Below are 25,655 nucleotides of genomic sequence, written 5' to 3'. Positions count from 1 at the left end.
ATAAAGTTCACATAAAGTAAGTAATTATATAAAGTTTATATTAAACACGGTTTATATTATAGACTTAACAAAGTTGATATTATATAAAACTTAATATTGAACATGTAAATATACAAAGTTTCAAATATAATTTAAGGAATATATAACGTTTATATTAAAATATATAAAGTAAATATATAAAGTAAATATATAAAGTAAGAATTAACAGTAACAATTCCAAGGACTAGATTTAACTTAAAAGGTACACCCGTAGTAAGTATGAGACCTTGGCCTATAGTGACATGGAAACTAATTCTGCAGAAACCTAAAGGTTAACTGGTACTAGAATTAAGGCCGAGTGCAAATGTGTAGTAATTATATAACACTAGGATATAACAGGCAGGACACAAAGAATAACTAATAAGTGAGAGACCACATAACACGTAATGTACCCGGCCAAGAGGCCGTAAAAGACCTAATGGATAAGGAGAAGGGGGTGTGACTACAAGTAGGGCTTACTAGCACCTAGACTGGGCAAAGTATTAGCTGCGGACAGCGGGACACTTGGGGACCGGCGCTGCACCCCCACCGCAGGCCAGCGGCCGGACCCCCCCCCCCCGAAGGGCGAGTGCCAGCTGGCCGCATGAGGCACTCTATGTAGCAGAGCAACAACGTCCCGTCTGACGTAGGATGTGAGCACTACTCTTCCGCCTGCCGTTTGCCATTATTTCTGATGTGGCGAGCCCGTCCCGAGACAGCTGGGTGCGGAGCGTAGTCATCTGAAGTCAAGCCTAGCGCCGAGAGGGCAGCGCGTAGGATCCTGTAGAAATCTCGCCTGGTGACAGGAGCGCTTGTAGGATCTGTGCTTGTAGGATCCGAAGAGTGTTGATTCCTGACCATGTAAGCGATACCTGGTCCAGTCGGAGCGTGCGTCGATTTTTTTTGTCGCGTAGCTCACCTCCCCCGGGCTGAAAGATATAAGGCAGTAAGGGTGGGCAGAAGCGGCGTGCAGTGTTATCGTGACAGGCAAGAGCACAGACGAGAGGGAAACCCTAGCTGAATCAATACGGAGACGAAAAACGGGGGAGGGAGCCCGGCAGCAGGAATTAAGAGAAACCTTAATTAACAATCCTGGATGAATAAAGAGCATCCGAATAATTATACTGTAGCAATGAAGGGGGCTAACAAATCTAAGAATCTTCCAGCAAACGGAAGGGGGAAGTACCTTTGCTAAGAGCAAAGGTGGGAGAAACCGGTAGAACAGCAAGGAGGCACAAAGCAACTATAACAGGGTAAGACGAAACACTATAAATCTTGAATATAAACAATACATATACCAAGAAAGGGTATAACAACTAAGCAACATATACATAAACAATAAAATGGAAGAACCAATTCTTAAAGCCAAATCTATAACATGCTTGTGTCCTAATCGGATGTAGAATGTGAGCGGGGAACATTACCCTTGGTCTCTATCCCATCTCTGCCTCCAGACGGGTGATTGGGCTGGATAGAAGCCAAGGAGTCTGCCTTGAGTGGCCGCTGAGTGTAGTCTTGTGTTGTCAATGAGCGTCTGCGAGCCGCAGCTAGTACGCCGTGAACTTCGGCAACATCTTTAGAACAGGAGCAAAGTGAAATCGGCGGCAGGGAGCTGCCATTCAGTAACTGTAATAAGGATAATAATAAGAATACAATGTCGTAAATAATCGTACAATGAAGAATACAATGTAATATCGTAAATAACAGATGACGGCAAGTGCCGCAGAATGGAAGAAATTAAGAAAGCAACGCCAAACCATAATAACAATTTATATTTTAATAAAATAATGCTGGAATGACAGTAACGATACGGAATAATATTAATACTGCCATATAGCCCAGCAAATAAAGAAGATAATAGTATTAATGTAGGCCCTGGGCGGCTGCATCCCGGCACCGCTGCGTGCGTTGATGGTGATCAGAGGAATATCCGGCTCGCGTTCTCTTCCTCGCCGCAGTAGGGTGTGAAGGGGGGGGGGGGGGTTCCGGCTTGTCGTGGCTGCGAATAAAGGGAACAGAAGAAGCCGGCGTTGAGCGCCAAGCGGGCAGAGCGCAGTGGAAGGAATAGCGGTTGGAGGAAAGGGCCCCTAACCTAATGATAGATGAGGTAAAATTAAATAGAATACTATTACGTAGTAGGAAACAACAATGGCGAAGGAACAAGAAGAGTAAAATAGCCCAGAAGGCCGGATGGCCAAAGAACGTTAGCGACCGTATGGCCAACAGCATGCTGGCTGCGCTGGCCAACCACAAGCTGGCCGACGTCATGCTAACTGACTGGCTTGAGCTTGCCGAAAGGAAGGCCGAATGGCCAGTTTTTTGCATGACACCGTGCGCGAGGCCATGCTAAACTTCTCGGTAGCATCCAAATGTAACTTAAGTACTGTCGATACGATGAAGAATGGGTGGTCAGATATAATGCACAAAATTCAGAATAGAATATATAATGAGGGAAACGAGTGTAATAGGACGAAATAACCGGAGGAGAAAAAAAAAATTGTGGGGGGGGGGGGCCACCCGAATGCACTGCAACTAGCGTACCTTAGCTGAAAATAACTTAAAGTCATAGAGGCAAAGCAATAGATTAATACAAATCCTAATTGATAGTCCCTTAATAACAAATTGAACGTGAAACTTAAACAAAGAGTAAATTGCGGGAGAAAAATTTTTCCGTAATAAATACAAATCAAATTGCGAGTCCAACAATAACAAAATTAACAGACACGCAGACGTAGGAGGAACCGATAAGCCGCGGCTCGCGCACCGCTAGCCATACCTAAACATACCTAGACAGGAAGGGGAGAAGCATAAAGGTAGCCCAGCAAAAGACTAGTAATTAGTAATTAGTAACTCTGCAAATAGCGCATCCTGGCTGACTTAATAATTTACTTAGTAACTCTGCAAATAGCACATCCTGGCTGACTTCTTAATAATTTACTTAGTAACTCTGCAAATAGCACATCCTGGCTGACTTTACTTAATAATTTAATTAGTAACTCTGCAAATAGCACATCCTGGCTGACTTTACGTAATGACGTAAGGCAAGGAGAATGAACAAACATACTGAACACAGCAACGCAAAATTAAACATGCGACATGAGCAAAGCATCAACTGTCGGAGTAAATTAAGGTAGGCTGTTTGGGAAAAGGAATCCGTGGTAATCTGAAAGCAGGAGGCATGTTAGTGCTGAAATGTAGAACGTAATTAAGAGGAAGGGCAAGGCATGTCGCGAGATGTCTGCCAGTACAAAATAAGAAACCTTCCATATAAGCGTATAAAATCTTAATTTACATTGTCTTAGGAAGGCAAAGAACGGGATATCATTAAATATACGACGTTCCCGACGACGCTTCGACGCCGCCATCTGCTGGAGTGTACCGTGCCCCAGGCAACGTGGGGGCCACCCCCCTGTCCAGGTCACCTGAATAGGGCAAGTCATGGCACGTGAAGTCTGCAGGTACAAAATAAGGGTATACAATCGGCGTGCATATATAACCATTTTTACATTAAGAGAACGGAGGGAAAGCATAACAAATATAACCTGATAAGTAACGTGAATAAACTGCAAGAGCCAAGCGTAAATACTGTAACCACTGAGGAAACTAAACTGCAAAGCTAAGCATAAACTACTGTAACTACCGATGAAACTAGGCAAAAATGCAGGGCCAGGAGACGTGAAGCTAAAATAAGGGCCCGCGAATACTGCAAATAGCACATCCTGTCTGACTTTACTTAATAATTCTTAGTAACTCTGCAAATAGCACATCCTGGCTGACTTAACTTAATAATTTACTTAGTAACTCTGCAACTTGCACTGCCTGTCTGACTTTACTTAATAAATTACTTGGTAACTCTGCAAATAGCACATCCTGGCTGTCTTTACTTGATGACGTAAGGCAGGGTAAAAGTGGGCAAGCATACTGGACACAGCAATGCAAAAATAAACATGCGACATGAGCAACGCATCAACTGTCGGAGTAAATTAAGGAGGCTGATTGGGAAAGAAAGTCCGAGGTAACCTGAAACAGGAGGCATGTTAGCGCCGAGATGTAGAACATAATTATGAATAGGGCAAGGCATGGCACGTGGTATCTGCAAGTACAAAATAAGGGTATACAATCGGCGTGGATATATAGCCATATTACATTAAGGGAACGGAGGAGATGCATAACATAAATATAACCAAATAAGCGACGTGAATAACTGCAAGAGCCAAACGAAAGTACTGTAACTACTGAGGAAACTAGGCAAACTGTGCTATTATAACATAATTACAATTAATACAATTATAACATAAATAATTATAAATTGCAAAACAAAGTATGCTCAAAATAAAGCTGGACTATAATTCGTTAGAGAAACGGGATTAACACTTGTAAGTTTCCACAGTCGGTGGCTGTGGAAACGTTCCGGGCTACACCGGCAGATGAAACGTCTGGATAAACCAGCGGCCTGGGGGGGGGGGGGCCCACTGTGACTTCCGGGCTACCAGGCAGACAACACGTCTGGATAAACCAGCGGCCTGAAAGACCACATATTTATATGGCCAATGTAAATAAGATACCTGAATAACATCGCCAGCTTAACTCACCACAGGAAGAACGTCGGCTGGACATGAACCCCCGAGCGCAGACAGCGAAGACGGCAGCGGCTATGACAACCTTCGTGGCTACATTGGGCAGACAAAACGTCTGGAGAAACCAGCGGCCTGGGGGGCCGCAGTAGATTCCGGGCTACACCGGCAGACAACACGTCTGGATAAACCCGCGGCCAGAAAGGCCGTGTATTTATATGACCAATATAAATATAATACCTGTAGAACATCGTCGGCTTAACTCATCGCAGGAAGGACGTCGGCTTAACTCATCGCAGGAAGGACGTCGGCTTAACTCATCGCAGGAAGGACGTCGGCTTAACTCATCGCAGGAAGGACGTCGGCTTAACTCATCGCAGGAAGGACGTCGGCTTAACTCATCGCAGGAAGGACGTCGGCTTAACTCATCGCAGGAAGGACGTCGGCTTAACTCATCGCAGGAAGGACGTCGGCTTAACTCATCGCAGGAAGGACGTCGGCTTAACTCATCGCAGGAAGGACGTCGGCTTAACTCATCGCAGGAAGGACGTCGGCTTAACTCATCGCAGGAAGGACGTCGGCTTAACTCATCGCAGGAAGGACGTCGGCTTAACTCATCGCAGGAAGGACGTCGGCTTAACTCATCGCAGGAAGGACGTCGGCTTAACTCATCGCAGGAAGGACGTCGGCTTAACTCATCGCAGGAAAGACGTCGGCTTAACTCATCGCAGGAAGGACGTCGGCTGGGGAGCAGCCCCTGAACGCAGTCAGCTAAGACGGCAGCGGCTGTCAACCTTCCTGGCTACGTTGGGCAGACTAAACGTCTGAATAAACCAGCGGCCTGGGAAGCAGCAGTATCTTCCGGGCTACACTGAGCAGACAAAACGTCTGATAACCAGCGGCCTGGGAGGCCGCAGTATATTCCGGGCTACACCGAGCAGACAATACGTCTGATAACCAGCGTCCTGGGAGGCCACACATGTCTGGATAAGCCAGCAGCCGGGAGGCTGCAGATTCTTCTGGGCTACACCGGGCAGACAAAACGACTGTAAAAACGTTTACTGGACTGGTAAACGAAACTGGTACTGTCTAGCGTCAGTACTTAATAACTTTGACAAAGTCAAGGAAACAAGTATAAAGGTAAAACAGTAAGTAAAATGACATGCACTTAGGCAATGCATAATTAGTAATAAATTGCTGATGGAACTAATCAATACGAGTCCGAGATAAACTTAAAGGGAGAGGCATGAGGCCCGAAGACAGCATCTAGGACATCCTAGCTGACTTTACTTAAAGGTGAAGCATAAGGTAAACAATTGTAAACCAGTAAAGTAAAAACATGCAGCAAGGGCAATGTAAAATGCAGGACATTTGCTGAGGAAACTAAACATAAATGCAGGGCCAGAAGAAACTTAAAGCAAGAGGCAAGGGCCCGATCCCGACAACTATCACATCCTAGCTGACTTTACATAATAACTTAAAGGCAAAGCAGAGGTTAAACAAACGAATGTAAAACCAGCAAAGAAACTAGCAGCTTGACACTGCATAAAATTCAGTAATAAATTAAGGAAACTTATGGAAAACAAGTCCATAAAAACTTAAAGCTAGAGGCCGGAGGCCTGTGACACAGCAGCTAGCATAACCTAGCTGACTTTACATAATAACTTAAAGGCAATAGCAAAAGTTAAACAAACAAATGTAAAACCAGCTAAAGAAAACATGCAGCTTGACACTGCATAAAATTCATTAATAAAGGAAAGTTATGGAAAAACAAGTCCATGAAACAAAGCTAGGAGCCAGAGGCCTGAGACACTGCAGCTAGCCTAACCTAGCCGACTTTACCTAATAACTTATAGGCAATAAGCAAAAGTTAAAACAGACCTGAATGAAAAGCCTGCAAAAGAAACATGCAGCTTGACACTGCATTAAATTCAATAATAAATTAAGGAAACTTATGGAAAACACAAGTCCAAGAAAATTTAAAGCTAGAGGCCGGAGGCCTGAGACACAGCAGCTAGCATAACCTAGCTGACTTTACCTAATAACTTATAGGCAATGACCAAAAGTTAAAACAACCTAAATGTAAAACCAGCTAAAGAAACACGCAGCTTGACACTGCATAAAATTCAATAATAAAATGAGGAAACTTATGGAAACAAATCCAGAAAACGAAGCTAGGGGCCAGAGGCCTGAGACACTGCAGCTAGCCTAACCTAGCTAACTTTACCTACTAACTTAAAGGCAAAGACCAGAAGTTAAAACAAACCTAAATTTAAATCCAGCTAAAGAAACATGCAGCTTAACACTGCATAAATTTCAGTAGTAAATTAAGGAAACTTGTGGGAAAACAAGTCCATGAAAACAAAGCTAGGGGCCAGAGGCCTGTGACACAGCAGCTAGCCTAACCTAGCTGACTTTCCCTAATAACTTAAAGGCAACAAGCTAAAGTTAAATAAAACTAAATGTACAACCTGCAAAAGAAACAGGGAGCTTGACACTGCAATAAATTCGTTAATAAGTTAAGGAAACTTATGGAAAAACTAGTCCATTAAACTTAAAGCTGGTGGCCAGAGGCCTGTGACTCGGCAGCTAGCCTAACCTAGCTGACTTTACCTAATAACTAATAGGCAATAAGCAAAAGTTAAAACAGACCTGAATGAAAAGCCTGCAAAAGAAACATGCAGCTTGCCACCATTAAATTCATTAATAAATTAAGGAACTTATGAAAATACAAATCCATGAAAATTAAAGCTAGGGGCGACAGCAAAGGTAAAATTACAGTAAATATTGTAGCGTGAGGAAACACACCCTGACTAACAGTCAGACTGTAAGGAAGGACATATAAAGAACGTAAATAATAAATAACGGCATAACAGAAGTCGCCCAACAGCATACCTCACGTCGACTGGGTGGGGAGCTTAAGGACAGGGCTGACAGATGGGGAAGGAGAGGGTAGGGGTGGACAGGCCTCCTCCCGAGTGTGCTTCAAATAACAGCCACCTACTGGAGAAAACCCAGTGCCCCATAACACCGAGGGTCACCTTCCCCTCTAGGACCACTGCACCTGCATTTGGTCACCAACGCTGAACCACCAGGCGTGCTTCAGGGCGCGCGCGCCAACAAAGAGACAAACACTGGTCTGACGCGCCAACACAAACACTGGTCCCGCGCGCCAACAATACACAAAAACTACCTTAAATGTTGAGAAGGGCAGGACGCCCCTAACGGGTCGCTCCGAGTCGTTGTCGCGAGGAACTGTTGTAGGGTCCATGCTGTGAGAACAGTTGAGCGGGCTAAACTTATGTGTTTACGACTCGCTGAGCAGCAGTGAGTTTTGCGAGGGCAGCGGCGAGGGCAGGCGGAGTGAGGCGGAGCCCCGTTGTGCGCCCGTATTTATACGGCCCCAAACTGCCCGCGCAACGCCGCGGGACGCGCTGCGCAATTGTTTCTTTCTCCCCCGCCAGAAACATCCCCGCTTGTGATGCAAGCAGTGACCATTTCTTGTTCTTAAAGTGTTTTCTCTTGTGTTGATCTTGGATCAGCCATCCGAGCCGCATTGTTATCACCCGGTACAGGTGAGAGGTAGATTGGTCGAAGAAGCAACGGGATAAGTGTCAGTACAGCAGTCTGCGTGATACTGTATCCGTTCACTGTCATTGGTGTAAGTGTTACACACACTCCACACATTTAATATATCTTATATTTTTGTGCATTTGAGTTGTACGGTGTTGGTATTGATATTATATTATTACAGTATATCATTATTTCATTATTGAGTATTTCAGTATCTGTGTGATACAGTGCATTTTATATTCTTTCCAGATACCAGTGGATGAATAAGTCACTGAGTGTTGTGTGTAGTTAACACTGTCATGTTCACAGAAAATGGTACCATCCGTTTTCTATGTGCGGCGGCTGAGACGCCAGAGAGAGGAGGTAAACAAGAGCGTACAGGACGCCCGCCAAGCTTGGTAGCTACTAGTCATATAATCATATTAAGTATTAAAGTCAGTAACCAAGTCATGACTTTACATCAACCCTACAACCAAGACTTCCTCAGTAACACACAAACACTACATTGGCGACGAGGATGAACTGTGAACGCAGGTATTTGTTCAGTTTCAAACACAAGGGAGAAGCATGCTGCCTGGAGGAGGAAGAGAAGCTGTGAGCGCCATACCCGATGCTGTATGCTAACCGATGCTGTGTGCTAACCAATGCTGTGTGCTAAACGATGCTGTGTGCTAACCGATGCTGTGTGCTACCCAAGCTGTGTGCTACCCAAGCTGTGCTGAAGAAACTGTACTGAGGAATCTGCCGACGTTGTGTACGAAACGACGCTTTGATGTGTACAAAACCTGATGTTTTGGTTACGAAACGACGCTTCGTGCTACAAAATTCATCACACTGAACTGACTGCTGTACCAACTGCTGCTGTACCAACTGCTGTACCAACTGCTGTACCAACTGCTGACAACTGCTGTGCTGCTGCTGTGAGTAGGAACAACACATGTACACAAGGGCTAGGTAAGAAGTCAGTTGCTGCTATATTGTGCACTGTTGTGAACTTTTGCATTAAAATGCTTGTGTGCTTTGCAAAATTAAAGTAATTACAGTGAATTCTTGACTAACATATACAGTGCAGTAAGTGTTTAATATTCTGAGGAACATTTAAGTGATAAGTTTACATTTATTCAGTAAAAATGGCAAATATACCTCAGTTTCCTGCATTTGATCCTGACTGTGACCAGACAAACCTGTCACAGAGGTGGGTCAAATGGCTTAAAAGGTTTGAAAATTTGTTGATAGTTTCTGACATCAAAAGTGCTGAAAGAAAGCGTGCCTTTCTACTTCATTATGCAGGTGATAGAGTTTGTGACATCTTTGACACACTGAAAGACACTGGTGGTGCCAAAGATTATGACACTGCCAAAGCCAAACTAACAGAGCATTTCAAACCAAGGCAAAATACTGCTATGGAAATTATGCATTTCAGGAGAGCAAAACAACTCTCTAATGAAACTGTGGATCAATACCACACACGTCTGCAGGGTTTAGCAGCCCATTGTGAGTTTGCTGATGTTGACAAAGAAATCAAACAGCAAATAATTGAAACATGCACATCTACACGTCTCCGTCGAAGAGCTCTAGAACTTGTTGATGATGAAAGTTCTCTTACCAAGATACTGGATATTGCTCGTCGAATGGAAGATGCTGCACATGATGCTCGTGTCATGGAGTGCAGTGCCAATAACGGTTCTGCCACTGTTACTAACAGTGATGAGGTACGTAAGGTTCAGGGAGGACACCGTGATCAAAGAAGATATCATGGCAAACCTAACAGTAAATTTAGCCGAGAACCACGTCACAACTGGGGTCAAGGAACAAGGCTCAAGCAGTCACAACGACCCACATCAGAGGGTGTCAACAATAAATGTTACAATTGTGGAGGAGACTACCCACACCAAGATAATGTTTGTCTTGCTCAAGGTATGAAGTGCTATGAGTGTAGAAAACTAGGTCATTTTGGTGCTATGTGTCGTTCTGCACTAAAGAAACCACAGTCAATGAATAAAAGCACTGTACGAGGATCAGGTCATAGGGGTCGAGGTGGTAAACACAATATTGCACCTCATATCCAGAATGTTAATAATGTACAAGACAACATTTCATTACAACCAGTCTCAGATGACAGTGAAGGTGATTATACTTATGGAGTACAATCAATCACAGAATGGAATGATCTTCCAAACAACCCAGAGACATGTGTATACATTGCTGGTATTTGTCTCAAAGTTCTCATTGACACTGGATCAAACATTGATACCATTGCTGAGTGCCACTATGAAAAATTTAAAAAACAGTTCCCAAAGCTTGAAAACTATAATGGCAAAGCCACTGCCTATGCTTCGAAGTTAGCCTTGCCAGTGATTGGAACTTTCACTGCAGAGATTAGGTCAAAGAATGCAATGCTCATTACTACATTCCATGTTGTTAGGAATGCAAAGGAGTCTTTACTCAGTTACAAGACTTCAACCAAATTGGGGCTACTTCAGCTTTCTAATGCTGTAGCAGTGGAATCTGCAAACAATGTTGATGGTATTGTTGCTGAATTTTCTGATCGATTTAAATCCATAGGTTGTTATACTGATAGCAAAGTACATCTGCATATCAACCCAGATGTAATTCCAGTTGCCCAACCACATCGCCGACAACCATTCCATACTCGCAAGAAAGTCGATGCTGAACTGGATAGGCTGATAGAACTAGATATCATTGAACCAGTAACAGGCCCAACACCATGGGTAAGCCCAATTGTCACTCCACCAAAGCCGAAGAATCCAGATGAGATACGCATTTGTGTGGACATGCGTGTTCCCAACAAGGCAATAATGCGTGAACGCCATCCTACACCGACTGTAGATGATATGATCTACCGCTTGAATGGTGCAACTATATTCAGCAAGTTAGATTTAAACAAGGGCTATCATCAGCTTGAACTTGATGATGAGAGTCGCTTCATCACAACGTTTACGACACATCGAGGTCTGTATAGGTACAAGCGCCTGAGTTTTGGTATTAACAGTGCTGCCGAGGTATTCCAGCACATCATCAGCCAGGTATTGCAAGACATACCTAATGCTGACAACATGTCTGATGACATCATTGTTTATGGCCGTACCCAAGCTGAACACGACAAAGCTCTTCGTGCAACATTGCAACGCTTACGAGAAAAGAATTTGACGTTAAGCCGAGCAAAGTGTGAGTTCAATCAACATAAAATTGAATTCTTTGGACATGTACTTAGTGACAAAGGTCTGTCTCCAGATCGTAAGAAAGTTGCAGATATCAAGAACGCTGCACCTCCTTCAACGTCCACTGAAGTACATAGTTTTCTGGGAATGGCAAACTACTGTTCTCGCTTCATTCCAGATTTTGCTACCATTACGAAGCCTCTACGTGAGCTCCTGAAGAAAAATGCATCATGGTACTGGAGCGATATCGAGCAAAATGCATTTGATGCTGTGAAAGATGCACTAGTAGAGAATGCGACTGCTGCGTATTTTGATCCATCAATGGACACTGAATTAACGGTGGATGCTAGTCCTGTTGGATTAGGTGCTGTTTTAGCCCAACACAAACCTGGTCAACCAGATTCCAGAGTAGTAATTGCCTACGCCAGCCGTTCTCTCACAGATGTTGAGCAACGATACAGACAGACAGAGAAGGAAGCTCTTGCTCTTGTATGGGGCTGTGAACACTTCAATGTGTATCTGCTTGGTGCGCCCTTCACCACGATGGTCACTGACCACAAACCGTTGGAGACCATCTTCAATAATCCAAAGTCCAAACCACCAGCTCGCATTGAGAGATGGGCTCTTCGTCTGCAACCATACAACTTTACGGTGAAATACAAGCCGGGTGCAGGCAATCCCGCTGATTACATCAGTCGACATCCTGCCAACAGTTTCACCATCACCAAGCATCAGCAAGTTGCCGAGGAATATGTACACTCTGTAACCTGTGATGCAGTCCCTAAGGCTCTCACTCTTGATGAAATCCGTACTGCAACCCTGGAGGACCCAACTCTGCAAGCAACAGTGGATGCATTGACTAAGAAAAAGTTTCCACGCATCCCACCCTCAGGAGTTGACCAAGATGCATTCAAAGCACTTGAACGCATCCAGACAGAATTAAGTGTTACGCAACAACGCGACACTGTGCTGCGAGGTACTCGTATCGTGATTCCAGCTGTTCTCCAGCAACGTGCTCTGAAGCTTGCACATCAAGGACACCAAGGTCTTGTTAGGACGAAACAGCTGCTACGAGAAAAGGTGTGGTTTCCTGGCATTGATCGTCAAGCAAAGGATATGCATGATGCCTGTGTCCCTTGCCAAGCTGCAGTGGATACTTCAAGACCAACACCTCTACTGTAACACCACTCTATTGTAACACCACCCTAAAATGTACCACTATAATGGAACACCACTATAATGGAACACTAACTATCCTGAGTAACACTTCCCCATTGGTTGCGCTTGGTAACACTGTTATGGGCTGACATATGATGGTTACACCGGAACCAAAGGTACACTGCCAATAAGGAAATGCTAACACAGAGATTAAATACGCTGCCACCATCTGCCTTTGACCATTGAAACTATATCAAGCAACGAGGCAAGAAACATTGCTTGACTTGGAGAGTACTTCTATGACTGTCATTAATTATGAAAACGGTTGTCAGCCACTATATCCAAAAGGCTAAGAGGATTCAACAATTGACACAGACGGGAAATTTAACGAGTTTATTGAGACCAAAATTATGTCAATCACTACTTATAAATGCTACACTAACACTGGCAAAAAGTTAAGAAATTTGGACATGGAACAAAAACTCAGAGATCACACACATTACCTTAAGCTATCTCTCTCCCGGGCTGAGATGTTCTTCACAGCCCCGCTTTCGATCCCGGTGTACCGCCCTCTGCCTCTCCTATGTTCCTACAGGCCCTCTATATACAACCCCCACAGGGGGGAGGGGGAGATCTGCTGTTGCTACCCACCAAAAGTGTATAAACACTCAAGAAATATTTCAATAAGCTTGTTTGACATTCACCATACACTCTTCAAGAGAGGAGTTATTAATTACGTGTGTGACTGACCTCTGACCTGGCCAAAAGGGGGAGATCCAGGGATGTTTACACATAAGAATCTGGAGTCTAATTCCCTTGCATGAAATATTACATACTTGAAACTATGCTGACTAAGACTAACCCAGGAATTTTTAATCAATATACAAGATAAACCGGAGGTCATCTGGGCTGACCTCTTGGAGAAGGCTTTCCTGGGTGTGAACTCTAAGGGGGGGGGGAGGTCCTGGGTGTTACAGCTCCCTTTCCCCGGAGTTAAGACAAAATCGGGTGTATGATAATTAAGCCCAATTTTGTCTTATCCTAACTCATCCAAAATACCACAACTAACCCTAAAAGAAAAAAAAATGCCAGTGACATAATGATAAAAGTAAGCTAACTAAATTAACATGATGCAAAGTACATTATACAGTTATACTGCAGTAAGAACAAAACATAAATGTATAATGAAAGAAACAAAAGTACAAAAAAAAATACCTTGGCCAAAGTACAAGCAATGATACCGTCACACATGATACAATTCTGATATCCTAATATGACAATAAAGTAACAATGAAAAAAAACAAATCCCGACTGCACCCGGGCAGTCCAGCAAGGCTCCCTCAGAAGGCTGGAAGACCAAAACAAAAAATCGCCTTAAAACTAGTATGACATAAAAAAAAAAATTCCTAATGGAATAGGAAAATTACAAGTAACTAAAGATAATATAATGTCAAAATACAAGGAATAACACAAGGCTACATAATACAACCCTGAGTGACAATACATGGCAATAACGAATACTAAGAACCAATGACATATCCTGCCTGCACACTAGGCAGGCTAGCAAGTCTTCCTCAGAAGGTCTAAAGAACAAAACATACAAAAAAAATGAACAGCAACATGAAGAGAAAAAAAAATATATATAAGTAATATTCCTACTCTAACATTTAAATCTAACTAATTAAAAATAACAGGAAACATTATACCTAAGTGGGCATACCCCAAACATCTGCTGGGTACCTCATGACCCACAGCCAAACGTATGAGTTATACAAGTTATAAAACATGGTAAAAATACAACAATAGACATGAAGACTCATAAATAGAACCGTACGTTAACACGACACTTGTGGGCCAATCCATATACCACACAAGACAATAGTGCCAGGGTCAATCTCTATGCACCCTGCACACACTAAAAGTAAGACTACCTCTTACCACAACAGAAACATTACTTAACATTACAACATTTTAATGAAATAAAAAGGCATGCAAATAAAAAAAAAAATATGTACCCATACACTGGTACCAAACAGGAAACCTGGACACTCATCACCAGGACCGACTTATCACATAGACACATGTATGAAATAAAATAATAAGAAATTTCAAGAAAAAGTTTGTGCTAGAGACCGAAGTCATCTAGCTAAGAACATTGTCTAGGACCACTTTTTCTAGGCCTAGTTACTTTACATCCCCATAAATGTTACACTTTTAACCCAATTAGACAAAACTATTTGACACCGTTAATAATAGAGTCATTTCTCTGAACCATCATTCGTAAATCTTGACACATTAATGTTCGTGTTTATATACGCGTTTTCTATCGTGCATCCGTTATACTCTCGCGAGGTGGCCTGATGTTGGAGACCCGATGTTGGTGGCGATGTCGGAGACCTGATGTTGGTGACGTGATGCTGGAGACGTGATGTTGGAGACGTGATGTTGGTGACGTGATGTTGGTGACGATGTTGGAGACCTGATGTTGGTCCAGCGTCTGCCCGTCGATGATGCCTGCATATACCCTAAGATCTTCTTGTAACAGCTCTGGGGGTACGTCTGGTGACAGAGCGAGTCTACTGGTAACAGACTCCTCGTCAAGCTATCAAACTCCTCGAAGGTGGTGGTGTGAAGAGCAGCGGCAAGTGACAGCGGCCGGGGACTTGGCCGGTCACAAGTGAACGGTGTTAGGAGAGATGTATGGAGGCACATCTCACCTCCAGTTGCTTGAAGCTGACGGTCGATGATGAGTGACATCAGCTACATAGCAGGAGTCGTGACAGCAGGGCAGAGAGTGTGACGTCGACGATGTCTTGCAACAGAAGTAAGCAGGTGCAGGTGTTGGGGCGTGGGTGGCGTGGCGGCAGGCCAGGTGGATCCCGACTTCAGCTCCTGGGGCCCATCACTACACAGGCGTTGCTTGTGTCACATTCTACTGAGCCGGTACGCCTTATCGCGCATGCCCTAATGTGCCTGACCTTGGGCCGATGGTGCGAAACGTGCACCCTATTGGCGAGTCAAGCACACTCAGTAGGGAGGTGCCGTTGGAATGTGACCGCCTCGTTGCGCATCTTGGTGGAGTCAGTGATGTGGCATCCCCAAGGACGAGGGGGAACTGGTAGGTGACTGCTGCTGGCATACCCGCTTGTTGACCTCGCGCCTCCACTTCCGGTGTGCCTGCACGGTGTGTCGCAGCAGGCAGGTGGGTGCCTCTGATGATGAACTGCAAGACTGGGGCCCACCATGGTACGTTGACGTCTGGACAGCTGTGCTCTGCTGGCAGGAACTCTGGCTTGGACAACCTCGTGTGGTGGGAGGTGTCGGCTGGGTGAATGGTGTCATTATCACCGTCCCAGGTAACCGAGTGGTGGGGTTACCGGGAGTGTTGAGAGGGGGTGGGGTGTAATGTAACCCCCTCTCCACTGTTATGAAAAATTTAAAAAACAGTTCCCAAAGCTTGAAAACTATAATGGCAAAGCCACTGCCTATGCTTCGAAGTTAGCCTTGCCAGTGATTGGAACTTTCACTGCAGAGATTAGGTCAAAGAATGCAATGCTCATTACTACATTCCATGTTGTTAGGAATGCAAAGGAGTCTTTACTCAGTTACAAGACTTCAACCAAATTGGGGCTACTTCAGCTTTCTAATGCTGTAGCAGTGGAATCTGCAAACAATGTTGATGGTATTGTTGCTGAATTTTCTGATCGATTTAAATCCATAGGTTGTTATACTGATAGCAAAGTACATCTGCATATCAACCCAGATGTAATTCCAGTTGCCCAACCACATCGCCGACAACCATTCCATACTCGCAAGAAAGTCGATGCTGAACTGGATAGGCTGATAGAACTAGATATCATTGAACCAGTAACAGGCCCAACACCATGGGTAAGCCCAATTGTCACTCCACCAAAGCCGAAGAATCCAGATGAGATACGCATTTGTGTGGACATGCGTGTTCCCAACAAGGCAATAATGCGTGAACGCCATCCTACACCGACTGTAGATGATATGATCTACCGCTTGAATGGTGCAACTATATTCAGCAAGTTAGATTTAAACAAGGGCTATCATCAGCTTGAACTTGATGATGAGAGTCGCTTCATCACAACGTTTACGACACATCGAGGTCTGTATAGGTACAAGCGCCTGAGTTTTGGTATTAACAGTGCTGCCGAGGTATTCCAGCACATCATCAGCCAGGTATTGCAAGACATACCTAATGCTGACAACATGTCTGATGACATCATTGTTTATGGCCGTACCCAAGCTGAACACGACAAAGCTCTTCGTGCAACATTGCAACGCTTACGAGAAAAGAATTTGACGTTAAGCCGAGCAAAGTGTGAGTTCAATCAACATAAAATTGAATTCTTTGGACATGTACTTAGTGACAAAGGTCTGTCTCCAGATCGTAAGAAAGTTGCAGATATCAAGAACGCTGCACCTCCTTCAACGTCCACTGAAGTACATAGTTTTCTGGGAATGGCAAACTACTGTTCTCGCTTCATTCCAGATTTTGCTACCATTACGAAGCCTCTACGTGAGCTCCTGAAGAAAAATGCATCATGGTACTGGAGCGATATCGAGCAAAATGTATTTGATGCTGTGAAAGATGCACTAGTAGAGAATGCGACTGCTGCGTATTTTGATCCATCAATGGACACTGAATTAACGGTGGATGCTAGTCCTGTTGGATTAGGTGCTGTTTTAGCCCAACACAAACCTGGTCAACCAGATTCCAGAGTAGTAATTGCCTACGCCAGCCGTTCTCTCACAGATGTTGAGCAACGATACAGACAGACAGAGAAGGAAGCTCTTGCTCTTGTATGGGGCTGTGAACACTTCAATGTGTATCTGCTTGGTGCGCCCTTCACCACGATGGTCACTGACCACAAACCGTTGGAGACCATCTTCAATAATCCAAAGTCCAAACCACCAGCTCGCATTGAGAGATGGGCTCTTCGTCTGCAACCATACAACTTTACGGTGAAATACAAGCCGGGTGCAGGCAATCCCGCTGATTACATCAGTCGACATCCTGCCAACAGTTTCACCATCACCAAGCATCAGCAAGTTGCCGAGGAATATGTACACTCTGTAACCTGTGATGCAGTCCCTAAGGCTCTCACTCTTGATGAAATCCGTACTGCAACCCTGGAGGACCCAACTCTGCAAGCAACAGTGGATGCATTGACTAAGAAAAAGTTTCCACGCATCCCACCCTCAGGAGTTGACCAAGATGCATTCAAAGCACTTGAACGCATCCAGACAGAATTAAGTGTTACGCAACAACGCGACACTGTGCTGCGAGGTACTCGTATCGTGATTCCAGCTGTTCTCCAGCAACGTGCTCTGAAGCTTGCACATCAAGGACACCAAGGTCTTGTTAGGACGAAACAGCTGCTACGAGAAAAGGTGTGGTTTCCTGGCATTGATCGTCAAGCAAAGGATATGCATGATGCCTGTGTCCCTTGCCAAGCTGCAGTGGATACTTCAAGACCAACACCTCTACAACCTTCACCACTACCTGCTGCACCATGGACGGAAGTATCGATGGACTTCTGCGGACCACTACCAACTGGAGAGTACTTGATGGTAGTCATTGATGATCACTCACGTTATCCAGAAGTAGAAATCATCACTTCCACATCTGCAAAGGCTGTCATCCCGAAACTCGACAAGATCTTTTCAAACTTTGGCATTCCTGAAGTTGTCAAGACAGACAATGGACCGCCATTCAATGGACAAGACTTTGTCAACTTTGCTGAGCATATTGGATTCAAACACCGCCGTGTGATGCCACTACATCCTCAAGCAAATGGAGAAGTTGAGAGATTCATGCAACCTCTCATGAAAGCGGTACGCTGTGCTCATGCCGAAGGACGATCCTGGAAACAAGCTATGTATGCTTTTCTCAGGAACTACCGTGCAACACCACATGGAACACTGGGCAAGTCGCCTGGCGAACTTTTATTTGGACGTCCTATGAGAATCGCACTACCCGTCATGCCAGCCGAGGTAACGGATAAACGTCTCGCTCAGAAGGATGCACTAGCCAAGGGCAAAATGAAAATTGCTCATGATCAACGTGCAAAGGAACAGTTCATAAAGGTTGGTGACACTGTTCTCGTTAAAAAGAAAAAAGAGGGAAAGTTAGATATGCCGTATGATACAAAGCCATATAAAGTGATTAGTGTAAAAGGAACTATGGTAACAGCTAGTAATAGAGATCATAGTATAACACGTAATATGGCTTATTTCAAAGTGATTCCAACTAGTGTAGAAAATGATGAAGTGCAAAGTCGTGCAAAAGAAAAAGAAAAAAATAGTTATAACCCGACAAACAATTCATCAAGGGATGTTATTGCATTTAAGGACTCTCGTCCTAAACGTCATGTTAAACGCCCTACACGATTTGATGATTAATTGTGTTCCTATGTAATGAAAAAAATATTTACTTGTCATGCTGAACTAAATTTAATATTGTTTGAATAATGCAGATATCTCATTCAATATTTTGTAACTTTGTATTACAGTTTCTTTCATGTTTGTTTAACATTGCATATGTATTTTTAACATTGAAATCCTTTGTGGAAAAGATTAAGTTGTTTAAAGTCTTTGTGTGCTTAATTAATGTTAAATGTATGCAGTATCTCTTGATATGGTAATAACTTACTTTGTGTCAATAACTTTGCTTTGTGCTACAAGCATGGTAGACATCCTGTATTCATTCTTTTTAAAGAAAAGGAGGGATGTCATGTTCACAGAAAATGGTACCATCCGTTTTCTATGTGCAGCGGCTGAGACGCCAGAGAGAGGAGGTAAACAAGAGCGTACAGGACGCCCGCCAAGCTTGGTAGCTACTAGTCATGTAATCATATTAAGTATTAAAGTCAGTAACCAAGTCATGACTTTACATCAACCCTACAACCAAGACTTCCTCAGTAACACACAAACACCACAAACACCTGTGAATTATTTTTGCAGTTATTGATTATTGTGTTGTGTGTACATTATAGTGTTGTACTGTACTTGTGTGTTACCGTCAAGTGTTGTACGTGATTATTTATTATTGCAGTCCAGGTGACAAATGTTAACATAATTAATAAATTGATTTGTTGCAGTCCAAGTGACAAGTGTTAACATAAATTACATTATTATTATTAGTAATGGCAATGTCTTCTCACAGATATAATAACATAGGATAAAAACCCACACTTGTTTATGTGTGAAATTTATGTAAGGAATTTACACCAAGTCTTTTGCAGTCTGAGTGTGTGGTTAGGTCTTGTCAAGGTCTGAGTGTGTGGTTAGGTCTTGTCAAGGTCTGAGTGTGTGGTTAGGTCTTGTCAAGGTCTGAGTGTGTGGTTAGGTCTTGTCAAGGTCTGAGTGTGTGGTTAGGTCTTGTCAAGGTCTGAGTGTGTGGTTAGGTCTTGTCAAGGTCTGGGTGTGTGGTTAGGTCTTGTCAAGGTCTGAGTGTGTGGTTAGGTCTTGTCAAGGTCTGAGTGTGTGGTTAGGTCTTGTCAAGGTCTGAGTGTGTGGTTAGGTTTTGTCAAGGTCTGAGTGTGTGGTTAGGTCTTGTCAAGGTCTGAGTGTGTGGTTAGGTTTTGTCAAGGTCTGAGTGTGTGGTTAGGTCTTGTCAAGGTCTGAGTGTGTGGTTAGGTCTTGTCAAGGTCTGAGTGTGTGGTTAGGTCTTCCACACACTCAGTGTGTGGAAGACCCTCCCCAGAGCTAACTACCCACAGAGGAAAAGATAGGGACCTACCCGGGAGGTGGTTGCTGCTCACTCCTCAACCAGAAGTCGAGACAACTGACTGCATCCGTCGACCCAAAGCGACACAGGCCCAACCGGGCCCCAGGAACGTTAACAAGATAACGAACAGCCAGGACCCTGTTCAACCGCCAAAATCCCCACACCTGAATGCCACCCCAAGACATATTCCCAAAGACGGCAGCAAGAGCCGCGAACTTGCGAACGTCTTGGGGCATGGGGATAGACCGCAGGCTGGCTAGCCTTAATAACTCTGCGGACGACCTGGGAGACCTCGCACCTGCAAACAGGAAAGAAGGGAAACTGGATCAACCCAAAGCACGTCCACGGACACAGAAGCCGTGGCACGCAAATAACGGCAGAGAGACGCAACCGGACACAAAACATGATGCACCCCCGGCCTAACAAACCAAGCAACAACAACTCAAGGACCCCTCCGGAAAGCAGCAGTCTCGCTCTTCCCCAGAAAAGAAGGAGAAGGCTGTAGACGAACAAACCGACCGCTCCAACCAAAGGAGCAGAAACCCCAGCGCCGGAGGAGAGCATGAATCTCTCCAACCCGACCCCCAGAGGCTAATGCCAATAGGAAAAGAGCCTTCAAAAAACAATCTGGAACTGAAGGGACCACAACAAACTGAGAAGAAAAGAGAGCACTCTGTCCAAAGACCAGGACGGCTCAGGCGGCGCATGAGCAGGCCAGAGGTGAAACAATGCCCGAGACAGCTTCCGAAACGGTGCAGACGTAACATCAATACCGAAAGCAAGCTGAAGCAGCTCCGCCAGTGCCGCTCAATACGAGGCGACAGTGTTAGGCATAAGATGATGGTCCTGGAACAACCAAGAGAGAAAGGACAACACCACACTAACAAAGTGAAGAACAACGACGAAGACGTAAGAAGAACCGGAAGGAAACCTCATACTGCCGCTGAGAAGAAGCTCACTGGTGGAACCCTAACAAAGAATCCACCTGACCACCAGAGAGATGATGATAGACTCGAGTAAAAAAAAACATACGCGAAGAATCTAGAAGATCGAGCCATCCACGTGACGTACCGGTCCGATCTGCTGGAAGAGGCGGAGCCGCTGGAAAACCGTGTTTTGACACCGGACAAGCAGCGCCTGAAACCACGACTGGGCCGGCCACCATGGGACAACTCTCCCCTGGTAAGTCTCCAAGAGAGTCAGGACGCGGAGCAACAGCGGAACCAGGGAAAAGAGGTAAAGGAACCCTCACCTCGACCAGTCCTGCCGGAAGGCATCGACCCCGACGGCCTCGCAGTCAGGGAAGGGTGCCACTTACTGGGGAAGGCGCCGCAACCATGCCGACACAAAGAGGTCCACCTCGGGGCGCCCGAACGTCTGGCAAAGCGAATGGAAGGAGTCGGCATTGACCGTTCATTCCGTGGAGTGGGGAACGAAACGAGGCAGGCCGTCGGCCAAGATGTTGGACACTCCCCGCATGTGAACTGCTAGGAGAGCCAAACCTTAAGAACTCGGCAGACGAGTCACGCAAAGCGACCAGCACCAAAGAGCCAAGGACCGCATCAAACCCCCCCCCCCCCCTGTTCAGACAATGAACCACCGGGGAGCAGTCCGAATAGAGCGGGATCCTAAGAGCCAATGCCGAAGCGGATTCCACAGAGGAGGCAAGCACCTCATGATGACACGTGAGCCGGGAAGCATAAAACAGCGCAACCGCATCCCATAAAATCAGCACGAAAAGCTTCAGCAAGGCAGCCGACAAGCGAGCCGCCGAGGCCAAGGCGCCAGAACCCAGAACAGCCCCAAGCGCCCCCACATCCTCCGTGAGCCAGTCGGAAGATACCTCGAGGAGGAAAACAAAGCGCAAGGCCGAAGCCAAAAGGCCCAAGATGCGCAAGTCCTCAGCTACCTGCACATAAAGCTGAACGACACCAACATCCCAGGGAATGGCAGGAGCAAACAAGCACTCATTGAGGTGCTCAAGGTCGCCTCCCAGGAAAATCTGCAGCACCATCGAAGCCTCCCGCCACTCAAGTGCACGGGAACGGCAGAAGGAGTGCCAAGCCTCCAAGAAAAAGACAGGACAGTCCGCCAGCCAGGAAGACTCCGGAACTTCGTAACAGAGCCAGAAAAGGAACGAAGTCCCAAACCTGAAAGCCGAGGGATCCATTGCCGAGGCATAATCCAGGTCACGCAGGAGGTTTGCCGCATGGGCCATCCACACCGCAGCAAGTTAGATGCAATAAGCCGAAAACCTCCGGAAAGACGGAACCGAAGCACCCAGAGGGACATGAAACCGAACCAGGGGAGGGGCAGACACTAAGTCCAATTCGTATGCAGAGGGGGGAAAAGAGAACCCCACTTCTTGTAACAACAAGCCCCGCTCAGAGGGCAGAAAAACCCAAGCAGGGTCCAGCGGGGCCCAAGGCCCCTAAGTCAGCCCCTCCCCTGCCCCAAGGTCCTCCTCCGCAGGATCCGGGGCCGAGTCCTCTCCCCCAAGCACCGACCTCACCAAACAAGGCCGACGCAGCCGTAGAAACCGAACAGAAGGGGGGCCCACTGGCCAGACCCAGAGGCTTCGGCCGGGGGACTAGACTCGATTGCCTCCGCCGCTACACCGGAAGGGGCATCCCCCGAGGCTGCCCAAGTCTCAAGACCAGCTAACCCTGGCCGACAGAATGCTTCCAACCACACAGGGGTTTCTATAGGCCATTGCTCCCCTTGCCTCTCTAGGTCAGGTTCTGGCTCGTGGTCCCCAGTAGGTCCAAAGAACTCCATACACATGACTGATGCCAAAGCCTGACATTAGCATATCAGCCTAGTAAGCTCAGGGGAGCTGTAGGGGCAGCCCCAGAAAATCCTCCGAGTTAACAAGGAATAATTGTACAATGCTCTTGCTTGCAATAGACTGTGATAGTCTCGTGAATACCTGAAGTGTAATTGCTTTGCTCTGAGAGCCAGAGCACAAGCCAGGGCAGCCACTGAAGAAAGGCTCCTGGAAAGATATTCACTTTGTTCACACGAAGAGTGAGGGAGTCAAGCATCAGTGAAGTACTGTATACAGATGCATGAGAGGGTAGAGAGGTACTGAAGATAGATGCATGAGAGGATAGAAAAGTACTGTATACAGATGCATGAGAGGATAGAAAAGTACTGTATATATAGATACATGAGAGGGTTTAGAAGTACTGTATATAGATGCATGAGAGGTTATAACAAAGGGGAATAAGGTAATTATCAGGGGAAAGCACCCAGCCATTACGACTATATAGTACTTGGAAGGGGTCAGGATAAGGATTTGGGATGGAATGGGGGAAGGAATGGTGCCCACCCACTTGGACGGTCGGGGATTGAATGCCGACCTGCAGGAAGCGAGACCATCGCTCTACCGTCCAGCCCAAATGGTTGGGCAAACACAAAGGGGAAGTTAACAAGATTTTTAAAATATCAACACAGGATAGAACTTGAAACAATGGATATAGATTGGCTAAGTTTAGGTTTGGAAAGAGATCCAGATAAATACTGGTTTGTAAACAGGGTTGTTGATTTATGAAATAAATTTCTGGATAACATAACATACAAGAGATTGATGGATTGCTTCAAGTGTACGTTAGACATACTGTATATATAAATAAGTTTTGGTGGATATATATACGAGCTGCCTCACACAGGTCAATAGGTTTTAATTGTTATGCTTTTATGAATTAAAAGTATTTTATTTTTTTAATGATCACTTAGATTTAACAAACACTTTCTGAACTTAACTTAAACAACAAAAATTCTTAGGTAAGGTGAGGCACATGATTAATATATAAATTAATCCCAAGCAGAATGCTTAATCAAAGCATATTTTATTAAATAAAATATATTCATGCTATGATACAATTGAAAATTAAAACGGTCTTTTGCTGAAGATATTGCAAATAAATACTTCAATGTCCATCCTTCTCATTTCTACTTGCCAATTATACCAGTCTCTTAAGTGTATTGTCACTATTAAACTAAAAATATAAAACATTTATTTTCTAAACTAACATAAATACAGACAATAAAATGAGCTGAAGATCATGTACCGAAACAACATGGTGCTGAATAACCCAAGCTGTACCAGCACTGGCCTGAGGCTTGAACCTCAACATACAAGTAATTATTAAATAAAGGTATCAAGTTGGGAAGACTTTGTAGCAAACTGAAATGTAACGTAAGGTAATTATCAGGAGGAAGCTTTTTTTATTTATTTATTTATTTATATACAAGAAGATACATTGGGGGTTAAGAGAGAACATAGGAATGAAGTTTATTTTACATTCTTATAAAGTCAATATAGCACGCATAGTGTTTCGGGCAAGTAATAATGACACATGAACACTACTTTATTAAAGTCCAGTTAGGATTCTGGAGGTCATCAGTATAACAGAGACATATAGGTTTTATTCTTAATATTAAAGAACAAATAGAAAGAGGATGCGTCCAGTGTACATGTATATTTCGCCAATAACTTCGTGCCTATGACGAAGGGATAGTTGAATTCTAGATTTGGATGGACACGTAAGTCCTCCTCCACATATGCGTCGCCCCCCATGTGTAACCTCAGTTTTTTGGGAGGACTTTTCTCAAGTCCTATTCTCTTTAAATATAACATTGAGACATACGTCTCATGCGCCCCCGTATCGATGTGTATTTTGTTTGTGCAATTGTCAGGTTCTGATAAAGTTGGAAGTGAGATTCTAAGGTGTAATTATCTGGACGTACACAACCCAAACCCTTTATTTTGAAACCTTCGGAGATTCTTGAAATAGAAGTCAGAATTATCCTGCTTAAACTGCTGTATTACATGGTACTCAGTCATGAGAGGGAAACTAAAGAAAAGCACGGGGTCCGGGTCTATGTTGAAAAAATTATCCATTTCTGGCGGGTAAATTTTGACTTTAGTGACCAACTCCTTGTTGTTTTCTAGTTATAATTTAACATTTTCGACAGTCTTAATACTAAGGTTTCTGACTCCGTTATATAAGCAGATTTTGCAATTGTTGGTGGCGGATACATTCTTATCCAAACCAAGTTTTCTTGCATCATTGTTTTTTATCAAATTGATTGAAGTGCCGGTGTCCACAGCCAAGGTGCAGGACTCACCGTTCACCTTCGCTTGGAGGAAATTGTGGCCCTTCAGGGCAATCTTCTCCAAGCCCTTCAGGGATGGAGGCTCAGTGAGTATAGGGGGCTAAAGCAGGTAGATTGTTAGGACCTCTCCGTCAGGACTGACCTCGTATATAGTGGCGTCATCGGTGTATTTTAGTCTTTTTCCGGGACCATTGATAGTCTGACGGCCATCCTCCTTCCTCTTGCAGCCACGGCCCACCACTTGTTTGGTCTGTGTGTCCATGACTAGACGGG

General features: G+C 44.7%; 1 protein-coding gene across 3 annotated transcripts; it reads right to left on the bottom strand.

The window, feature by feature from the left end:
* LOC138360310 (uncharacterized) lies at positions 1–25,655 on the bottom strand. Of its 3 annotated transcripts, XM_069320227.1 has the most exons (3): positions 25,525–25,655; positions 1,443–1,644; positions 1–947 (listed from the first exon to the last, which is right to left on the bottom strand). In XM_069320227.1, exons 1-3 carry the CDS (start codon positions 25,642–25,644, stop codon positions 934–936), a joined length of 336 nt encoding a protein of 111 aa, XP_069176328.1. In that variant the 5' UTR covers positions 25,645–25,655; the 3' UTR covers positions 1–933. The 3 variants fall into 3 exon arrangements, with proteins under 3 accessions (XP_069176328.1, XP_069176327.1, XP_069176329.1); XM_069320226.1 differs by having other exon boundaries at positions 21–1,644; XM_069320228.1 differs by lacking the exon at positions 25,525–25,655 and adding an exon at positions 7,786–8,089 and having other exon boundaries at positions 33–1,644.

This window comes from Procambarus clarkii, unplaced genomic scaffold, assembly GCF_040958095.1.
Source record: "Procambarus clarkii isolate CNS0578487 unplaced genomic scaffold, FALCON_Pclarkii_2.0 HiC_scaffold_107, whole genome shotgun sequence".
In the NCBI taxonomy this organism is placed as follows: Eukaryota; Metazoa; Arthropoda; class Malacostraca; order Decapoda; family Cambaridae; genus Procambarus; species Procambarus clarkii.
Note: the sequence above shows the minus strand (reverse complement) of the source record. Positions and strands in the feature narration are given on the sequence as shown.

Coding starts and splice junctions, on each gene's coding strand:
- LOC138360310 (XM_069320226.1), bottom strand. CDS start 25,644: ATGGACACACAGACCAAACAAGTGGTGGGCCGTGGCTGCAAGAGGAAG. Junction 1,645..25,524: donor ATGACGCCACTATATACGAG/GTCAGTCCTGAC, acceptor TCCTTATTACAG/TTACTGAATGGCAGCTCCCT.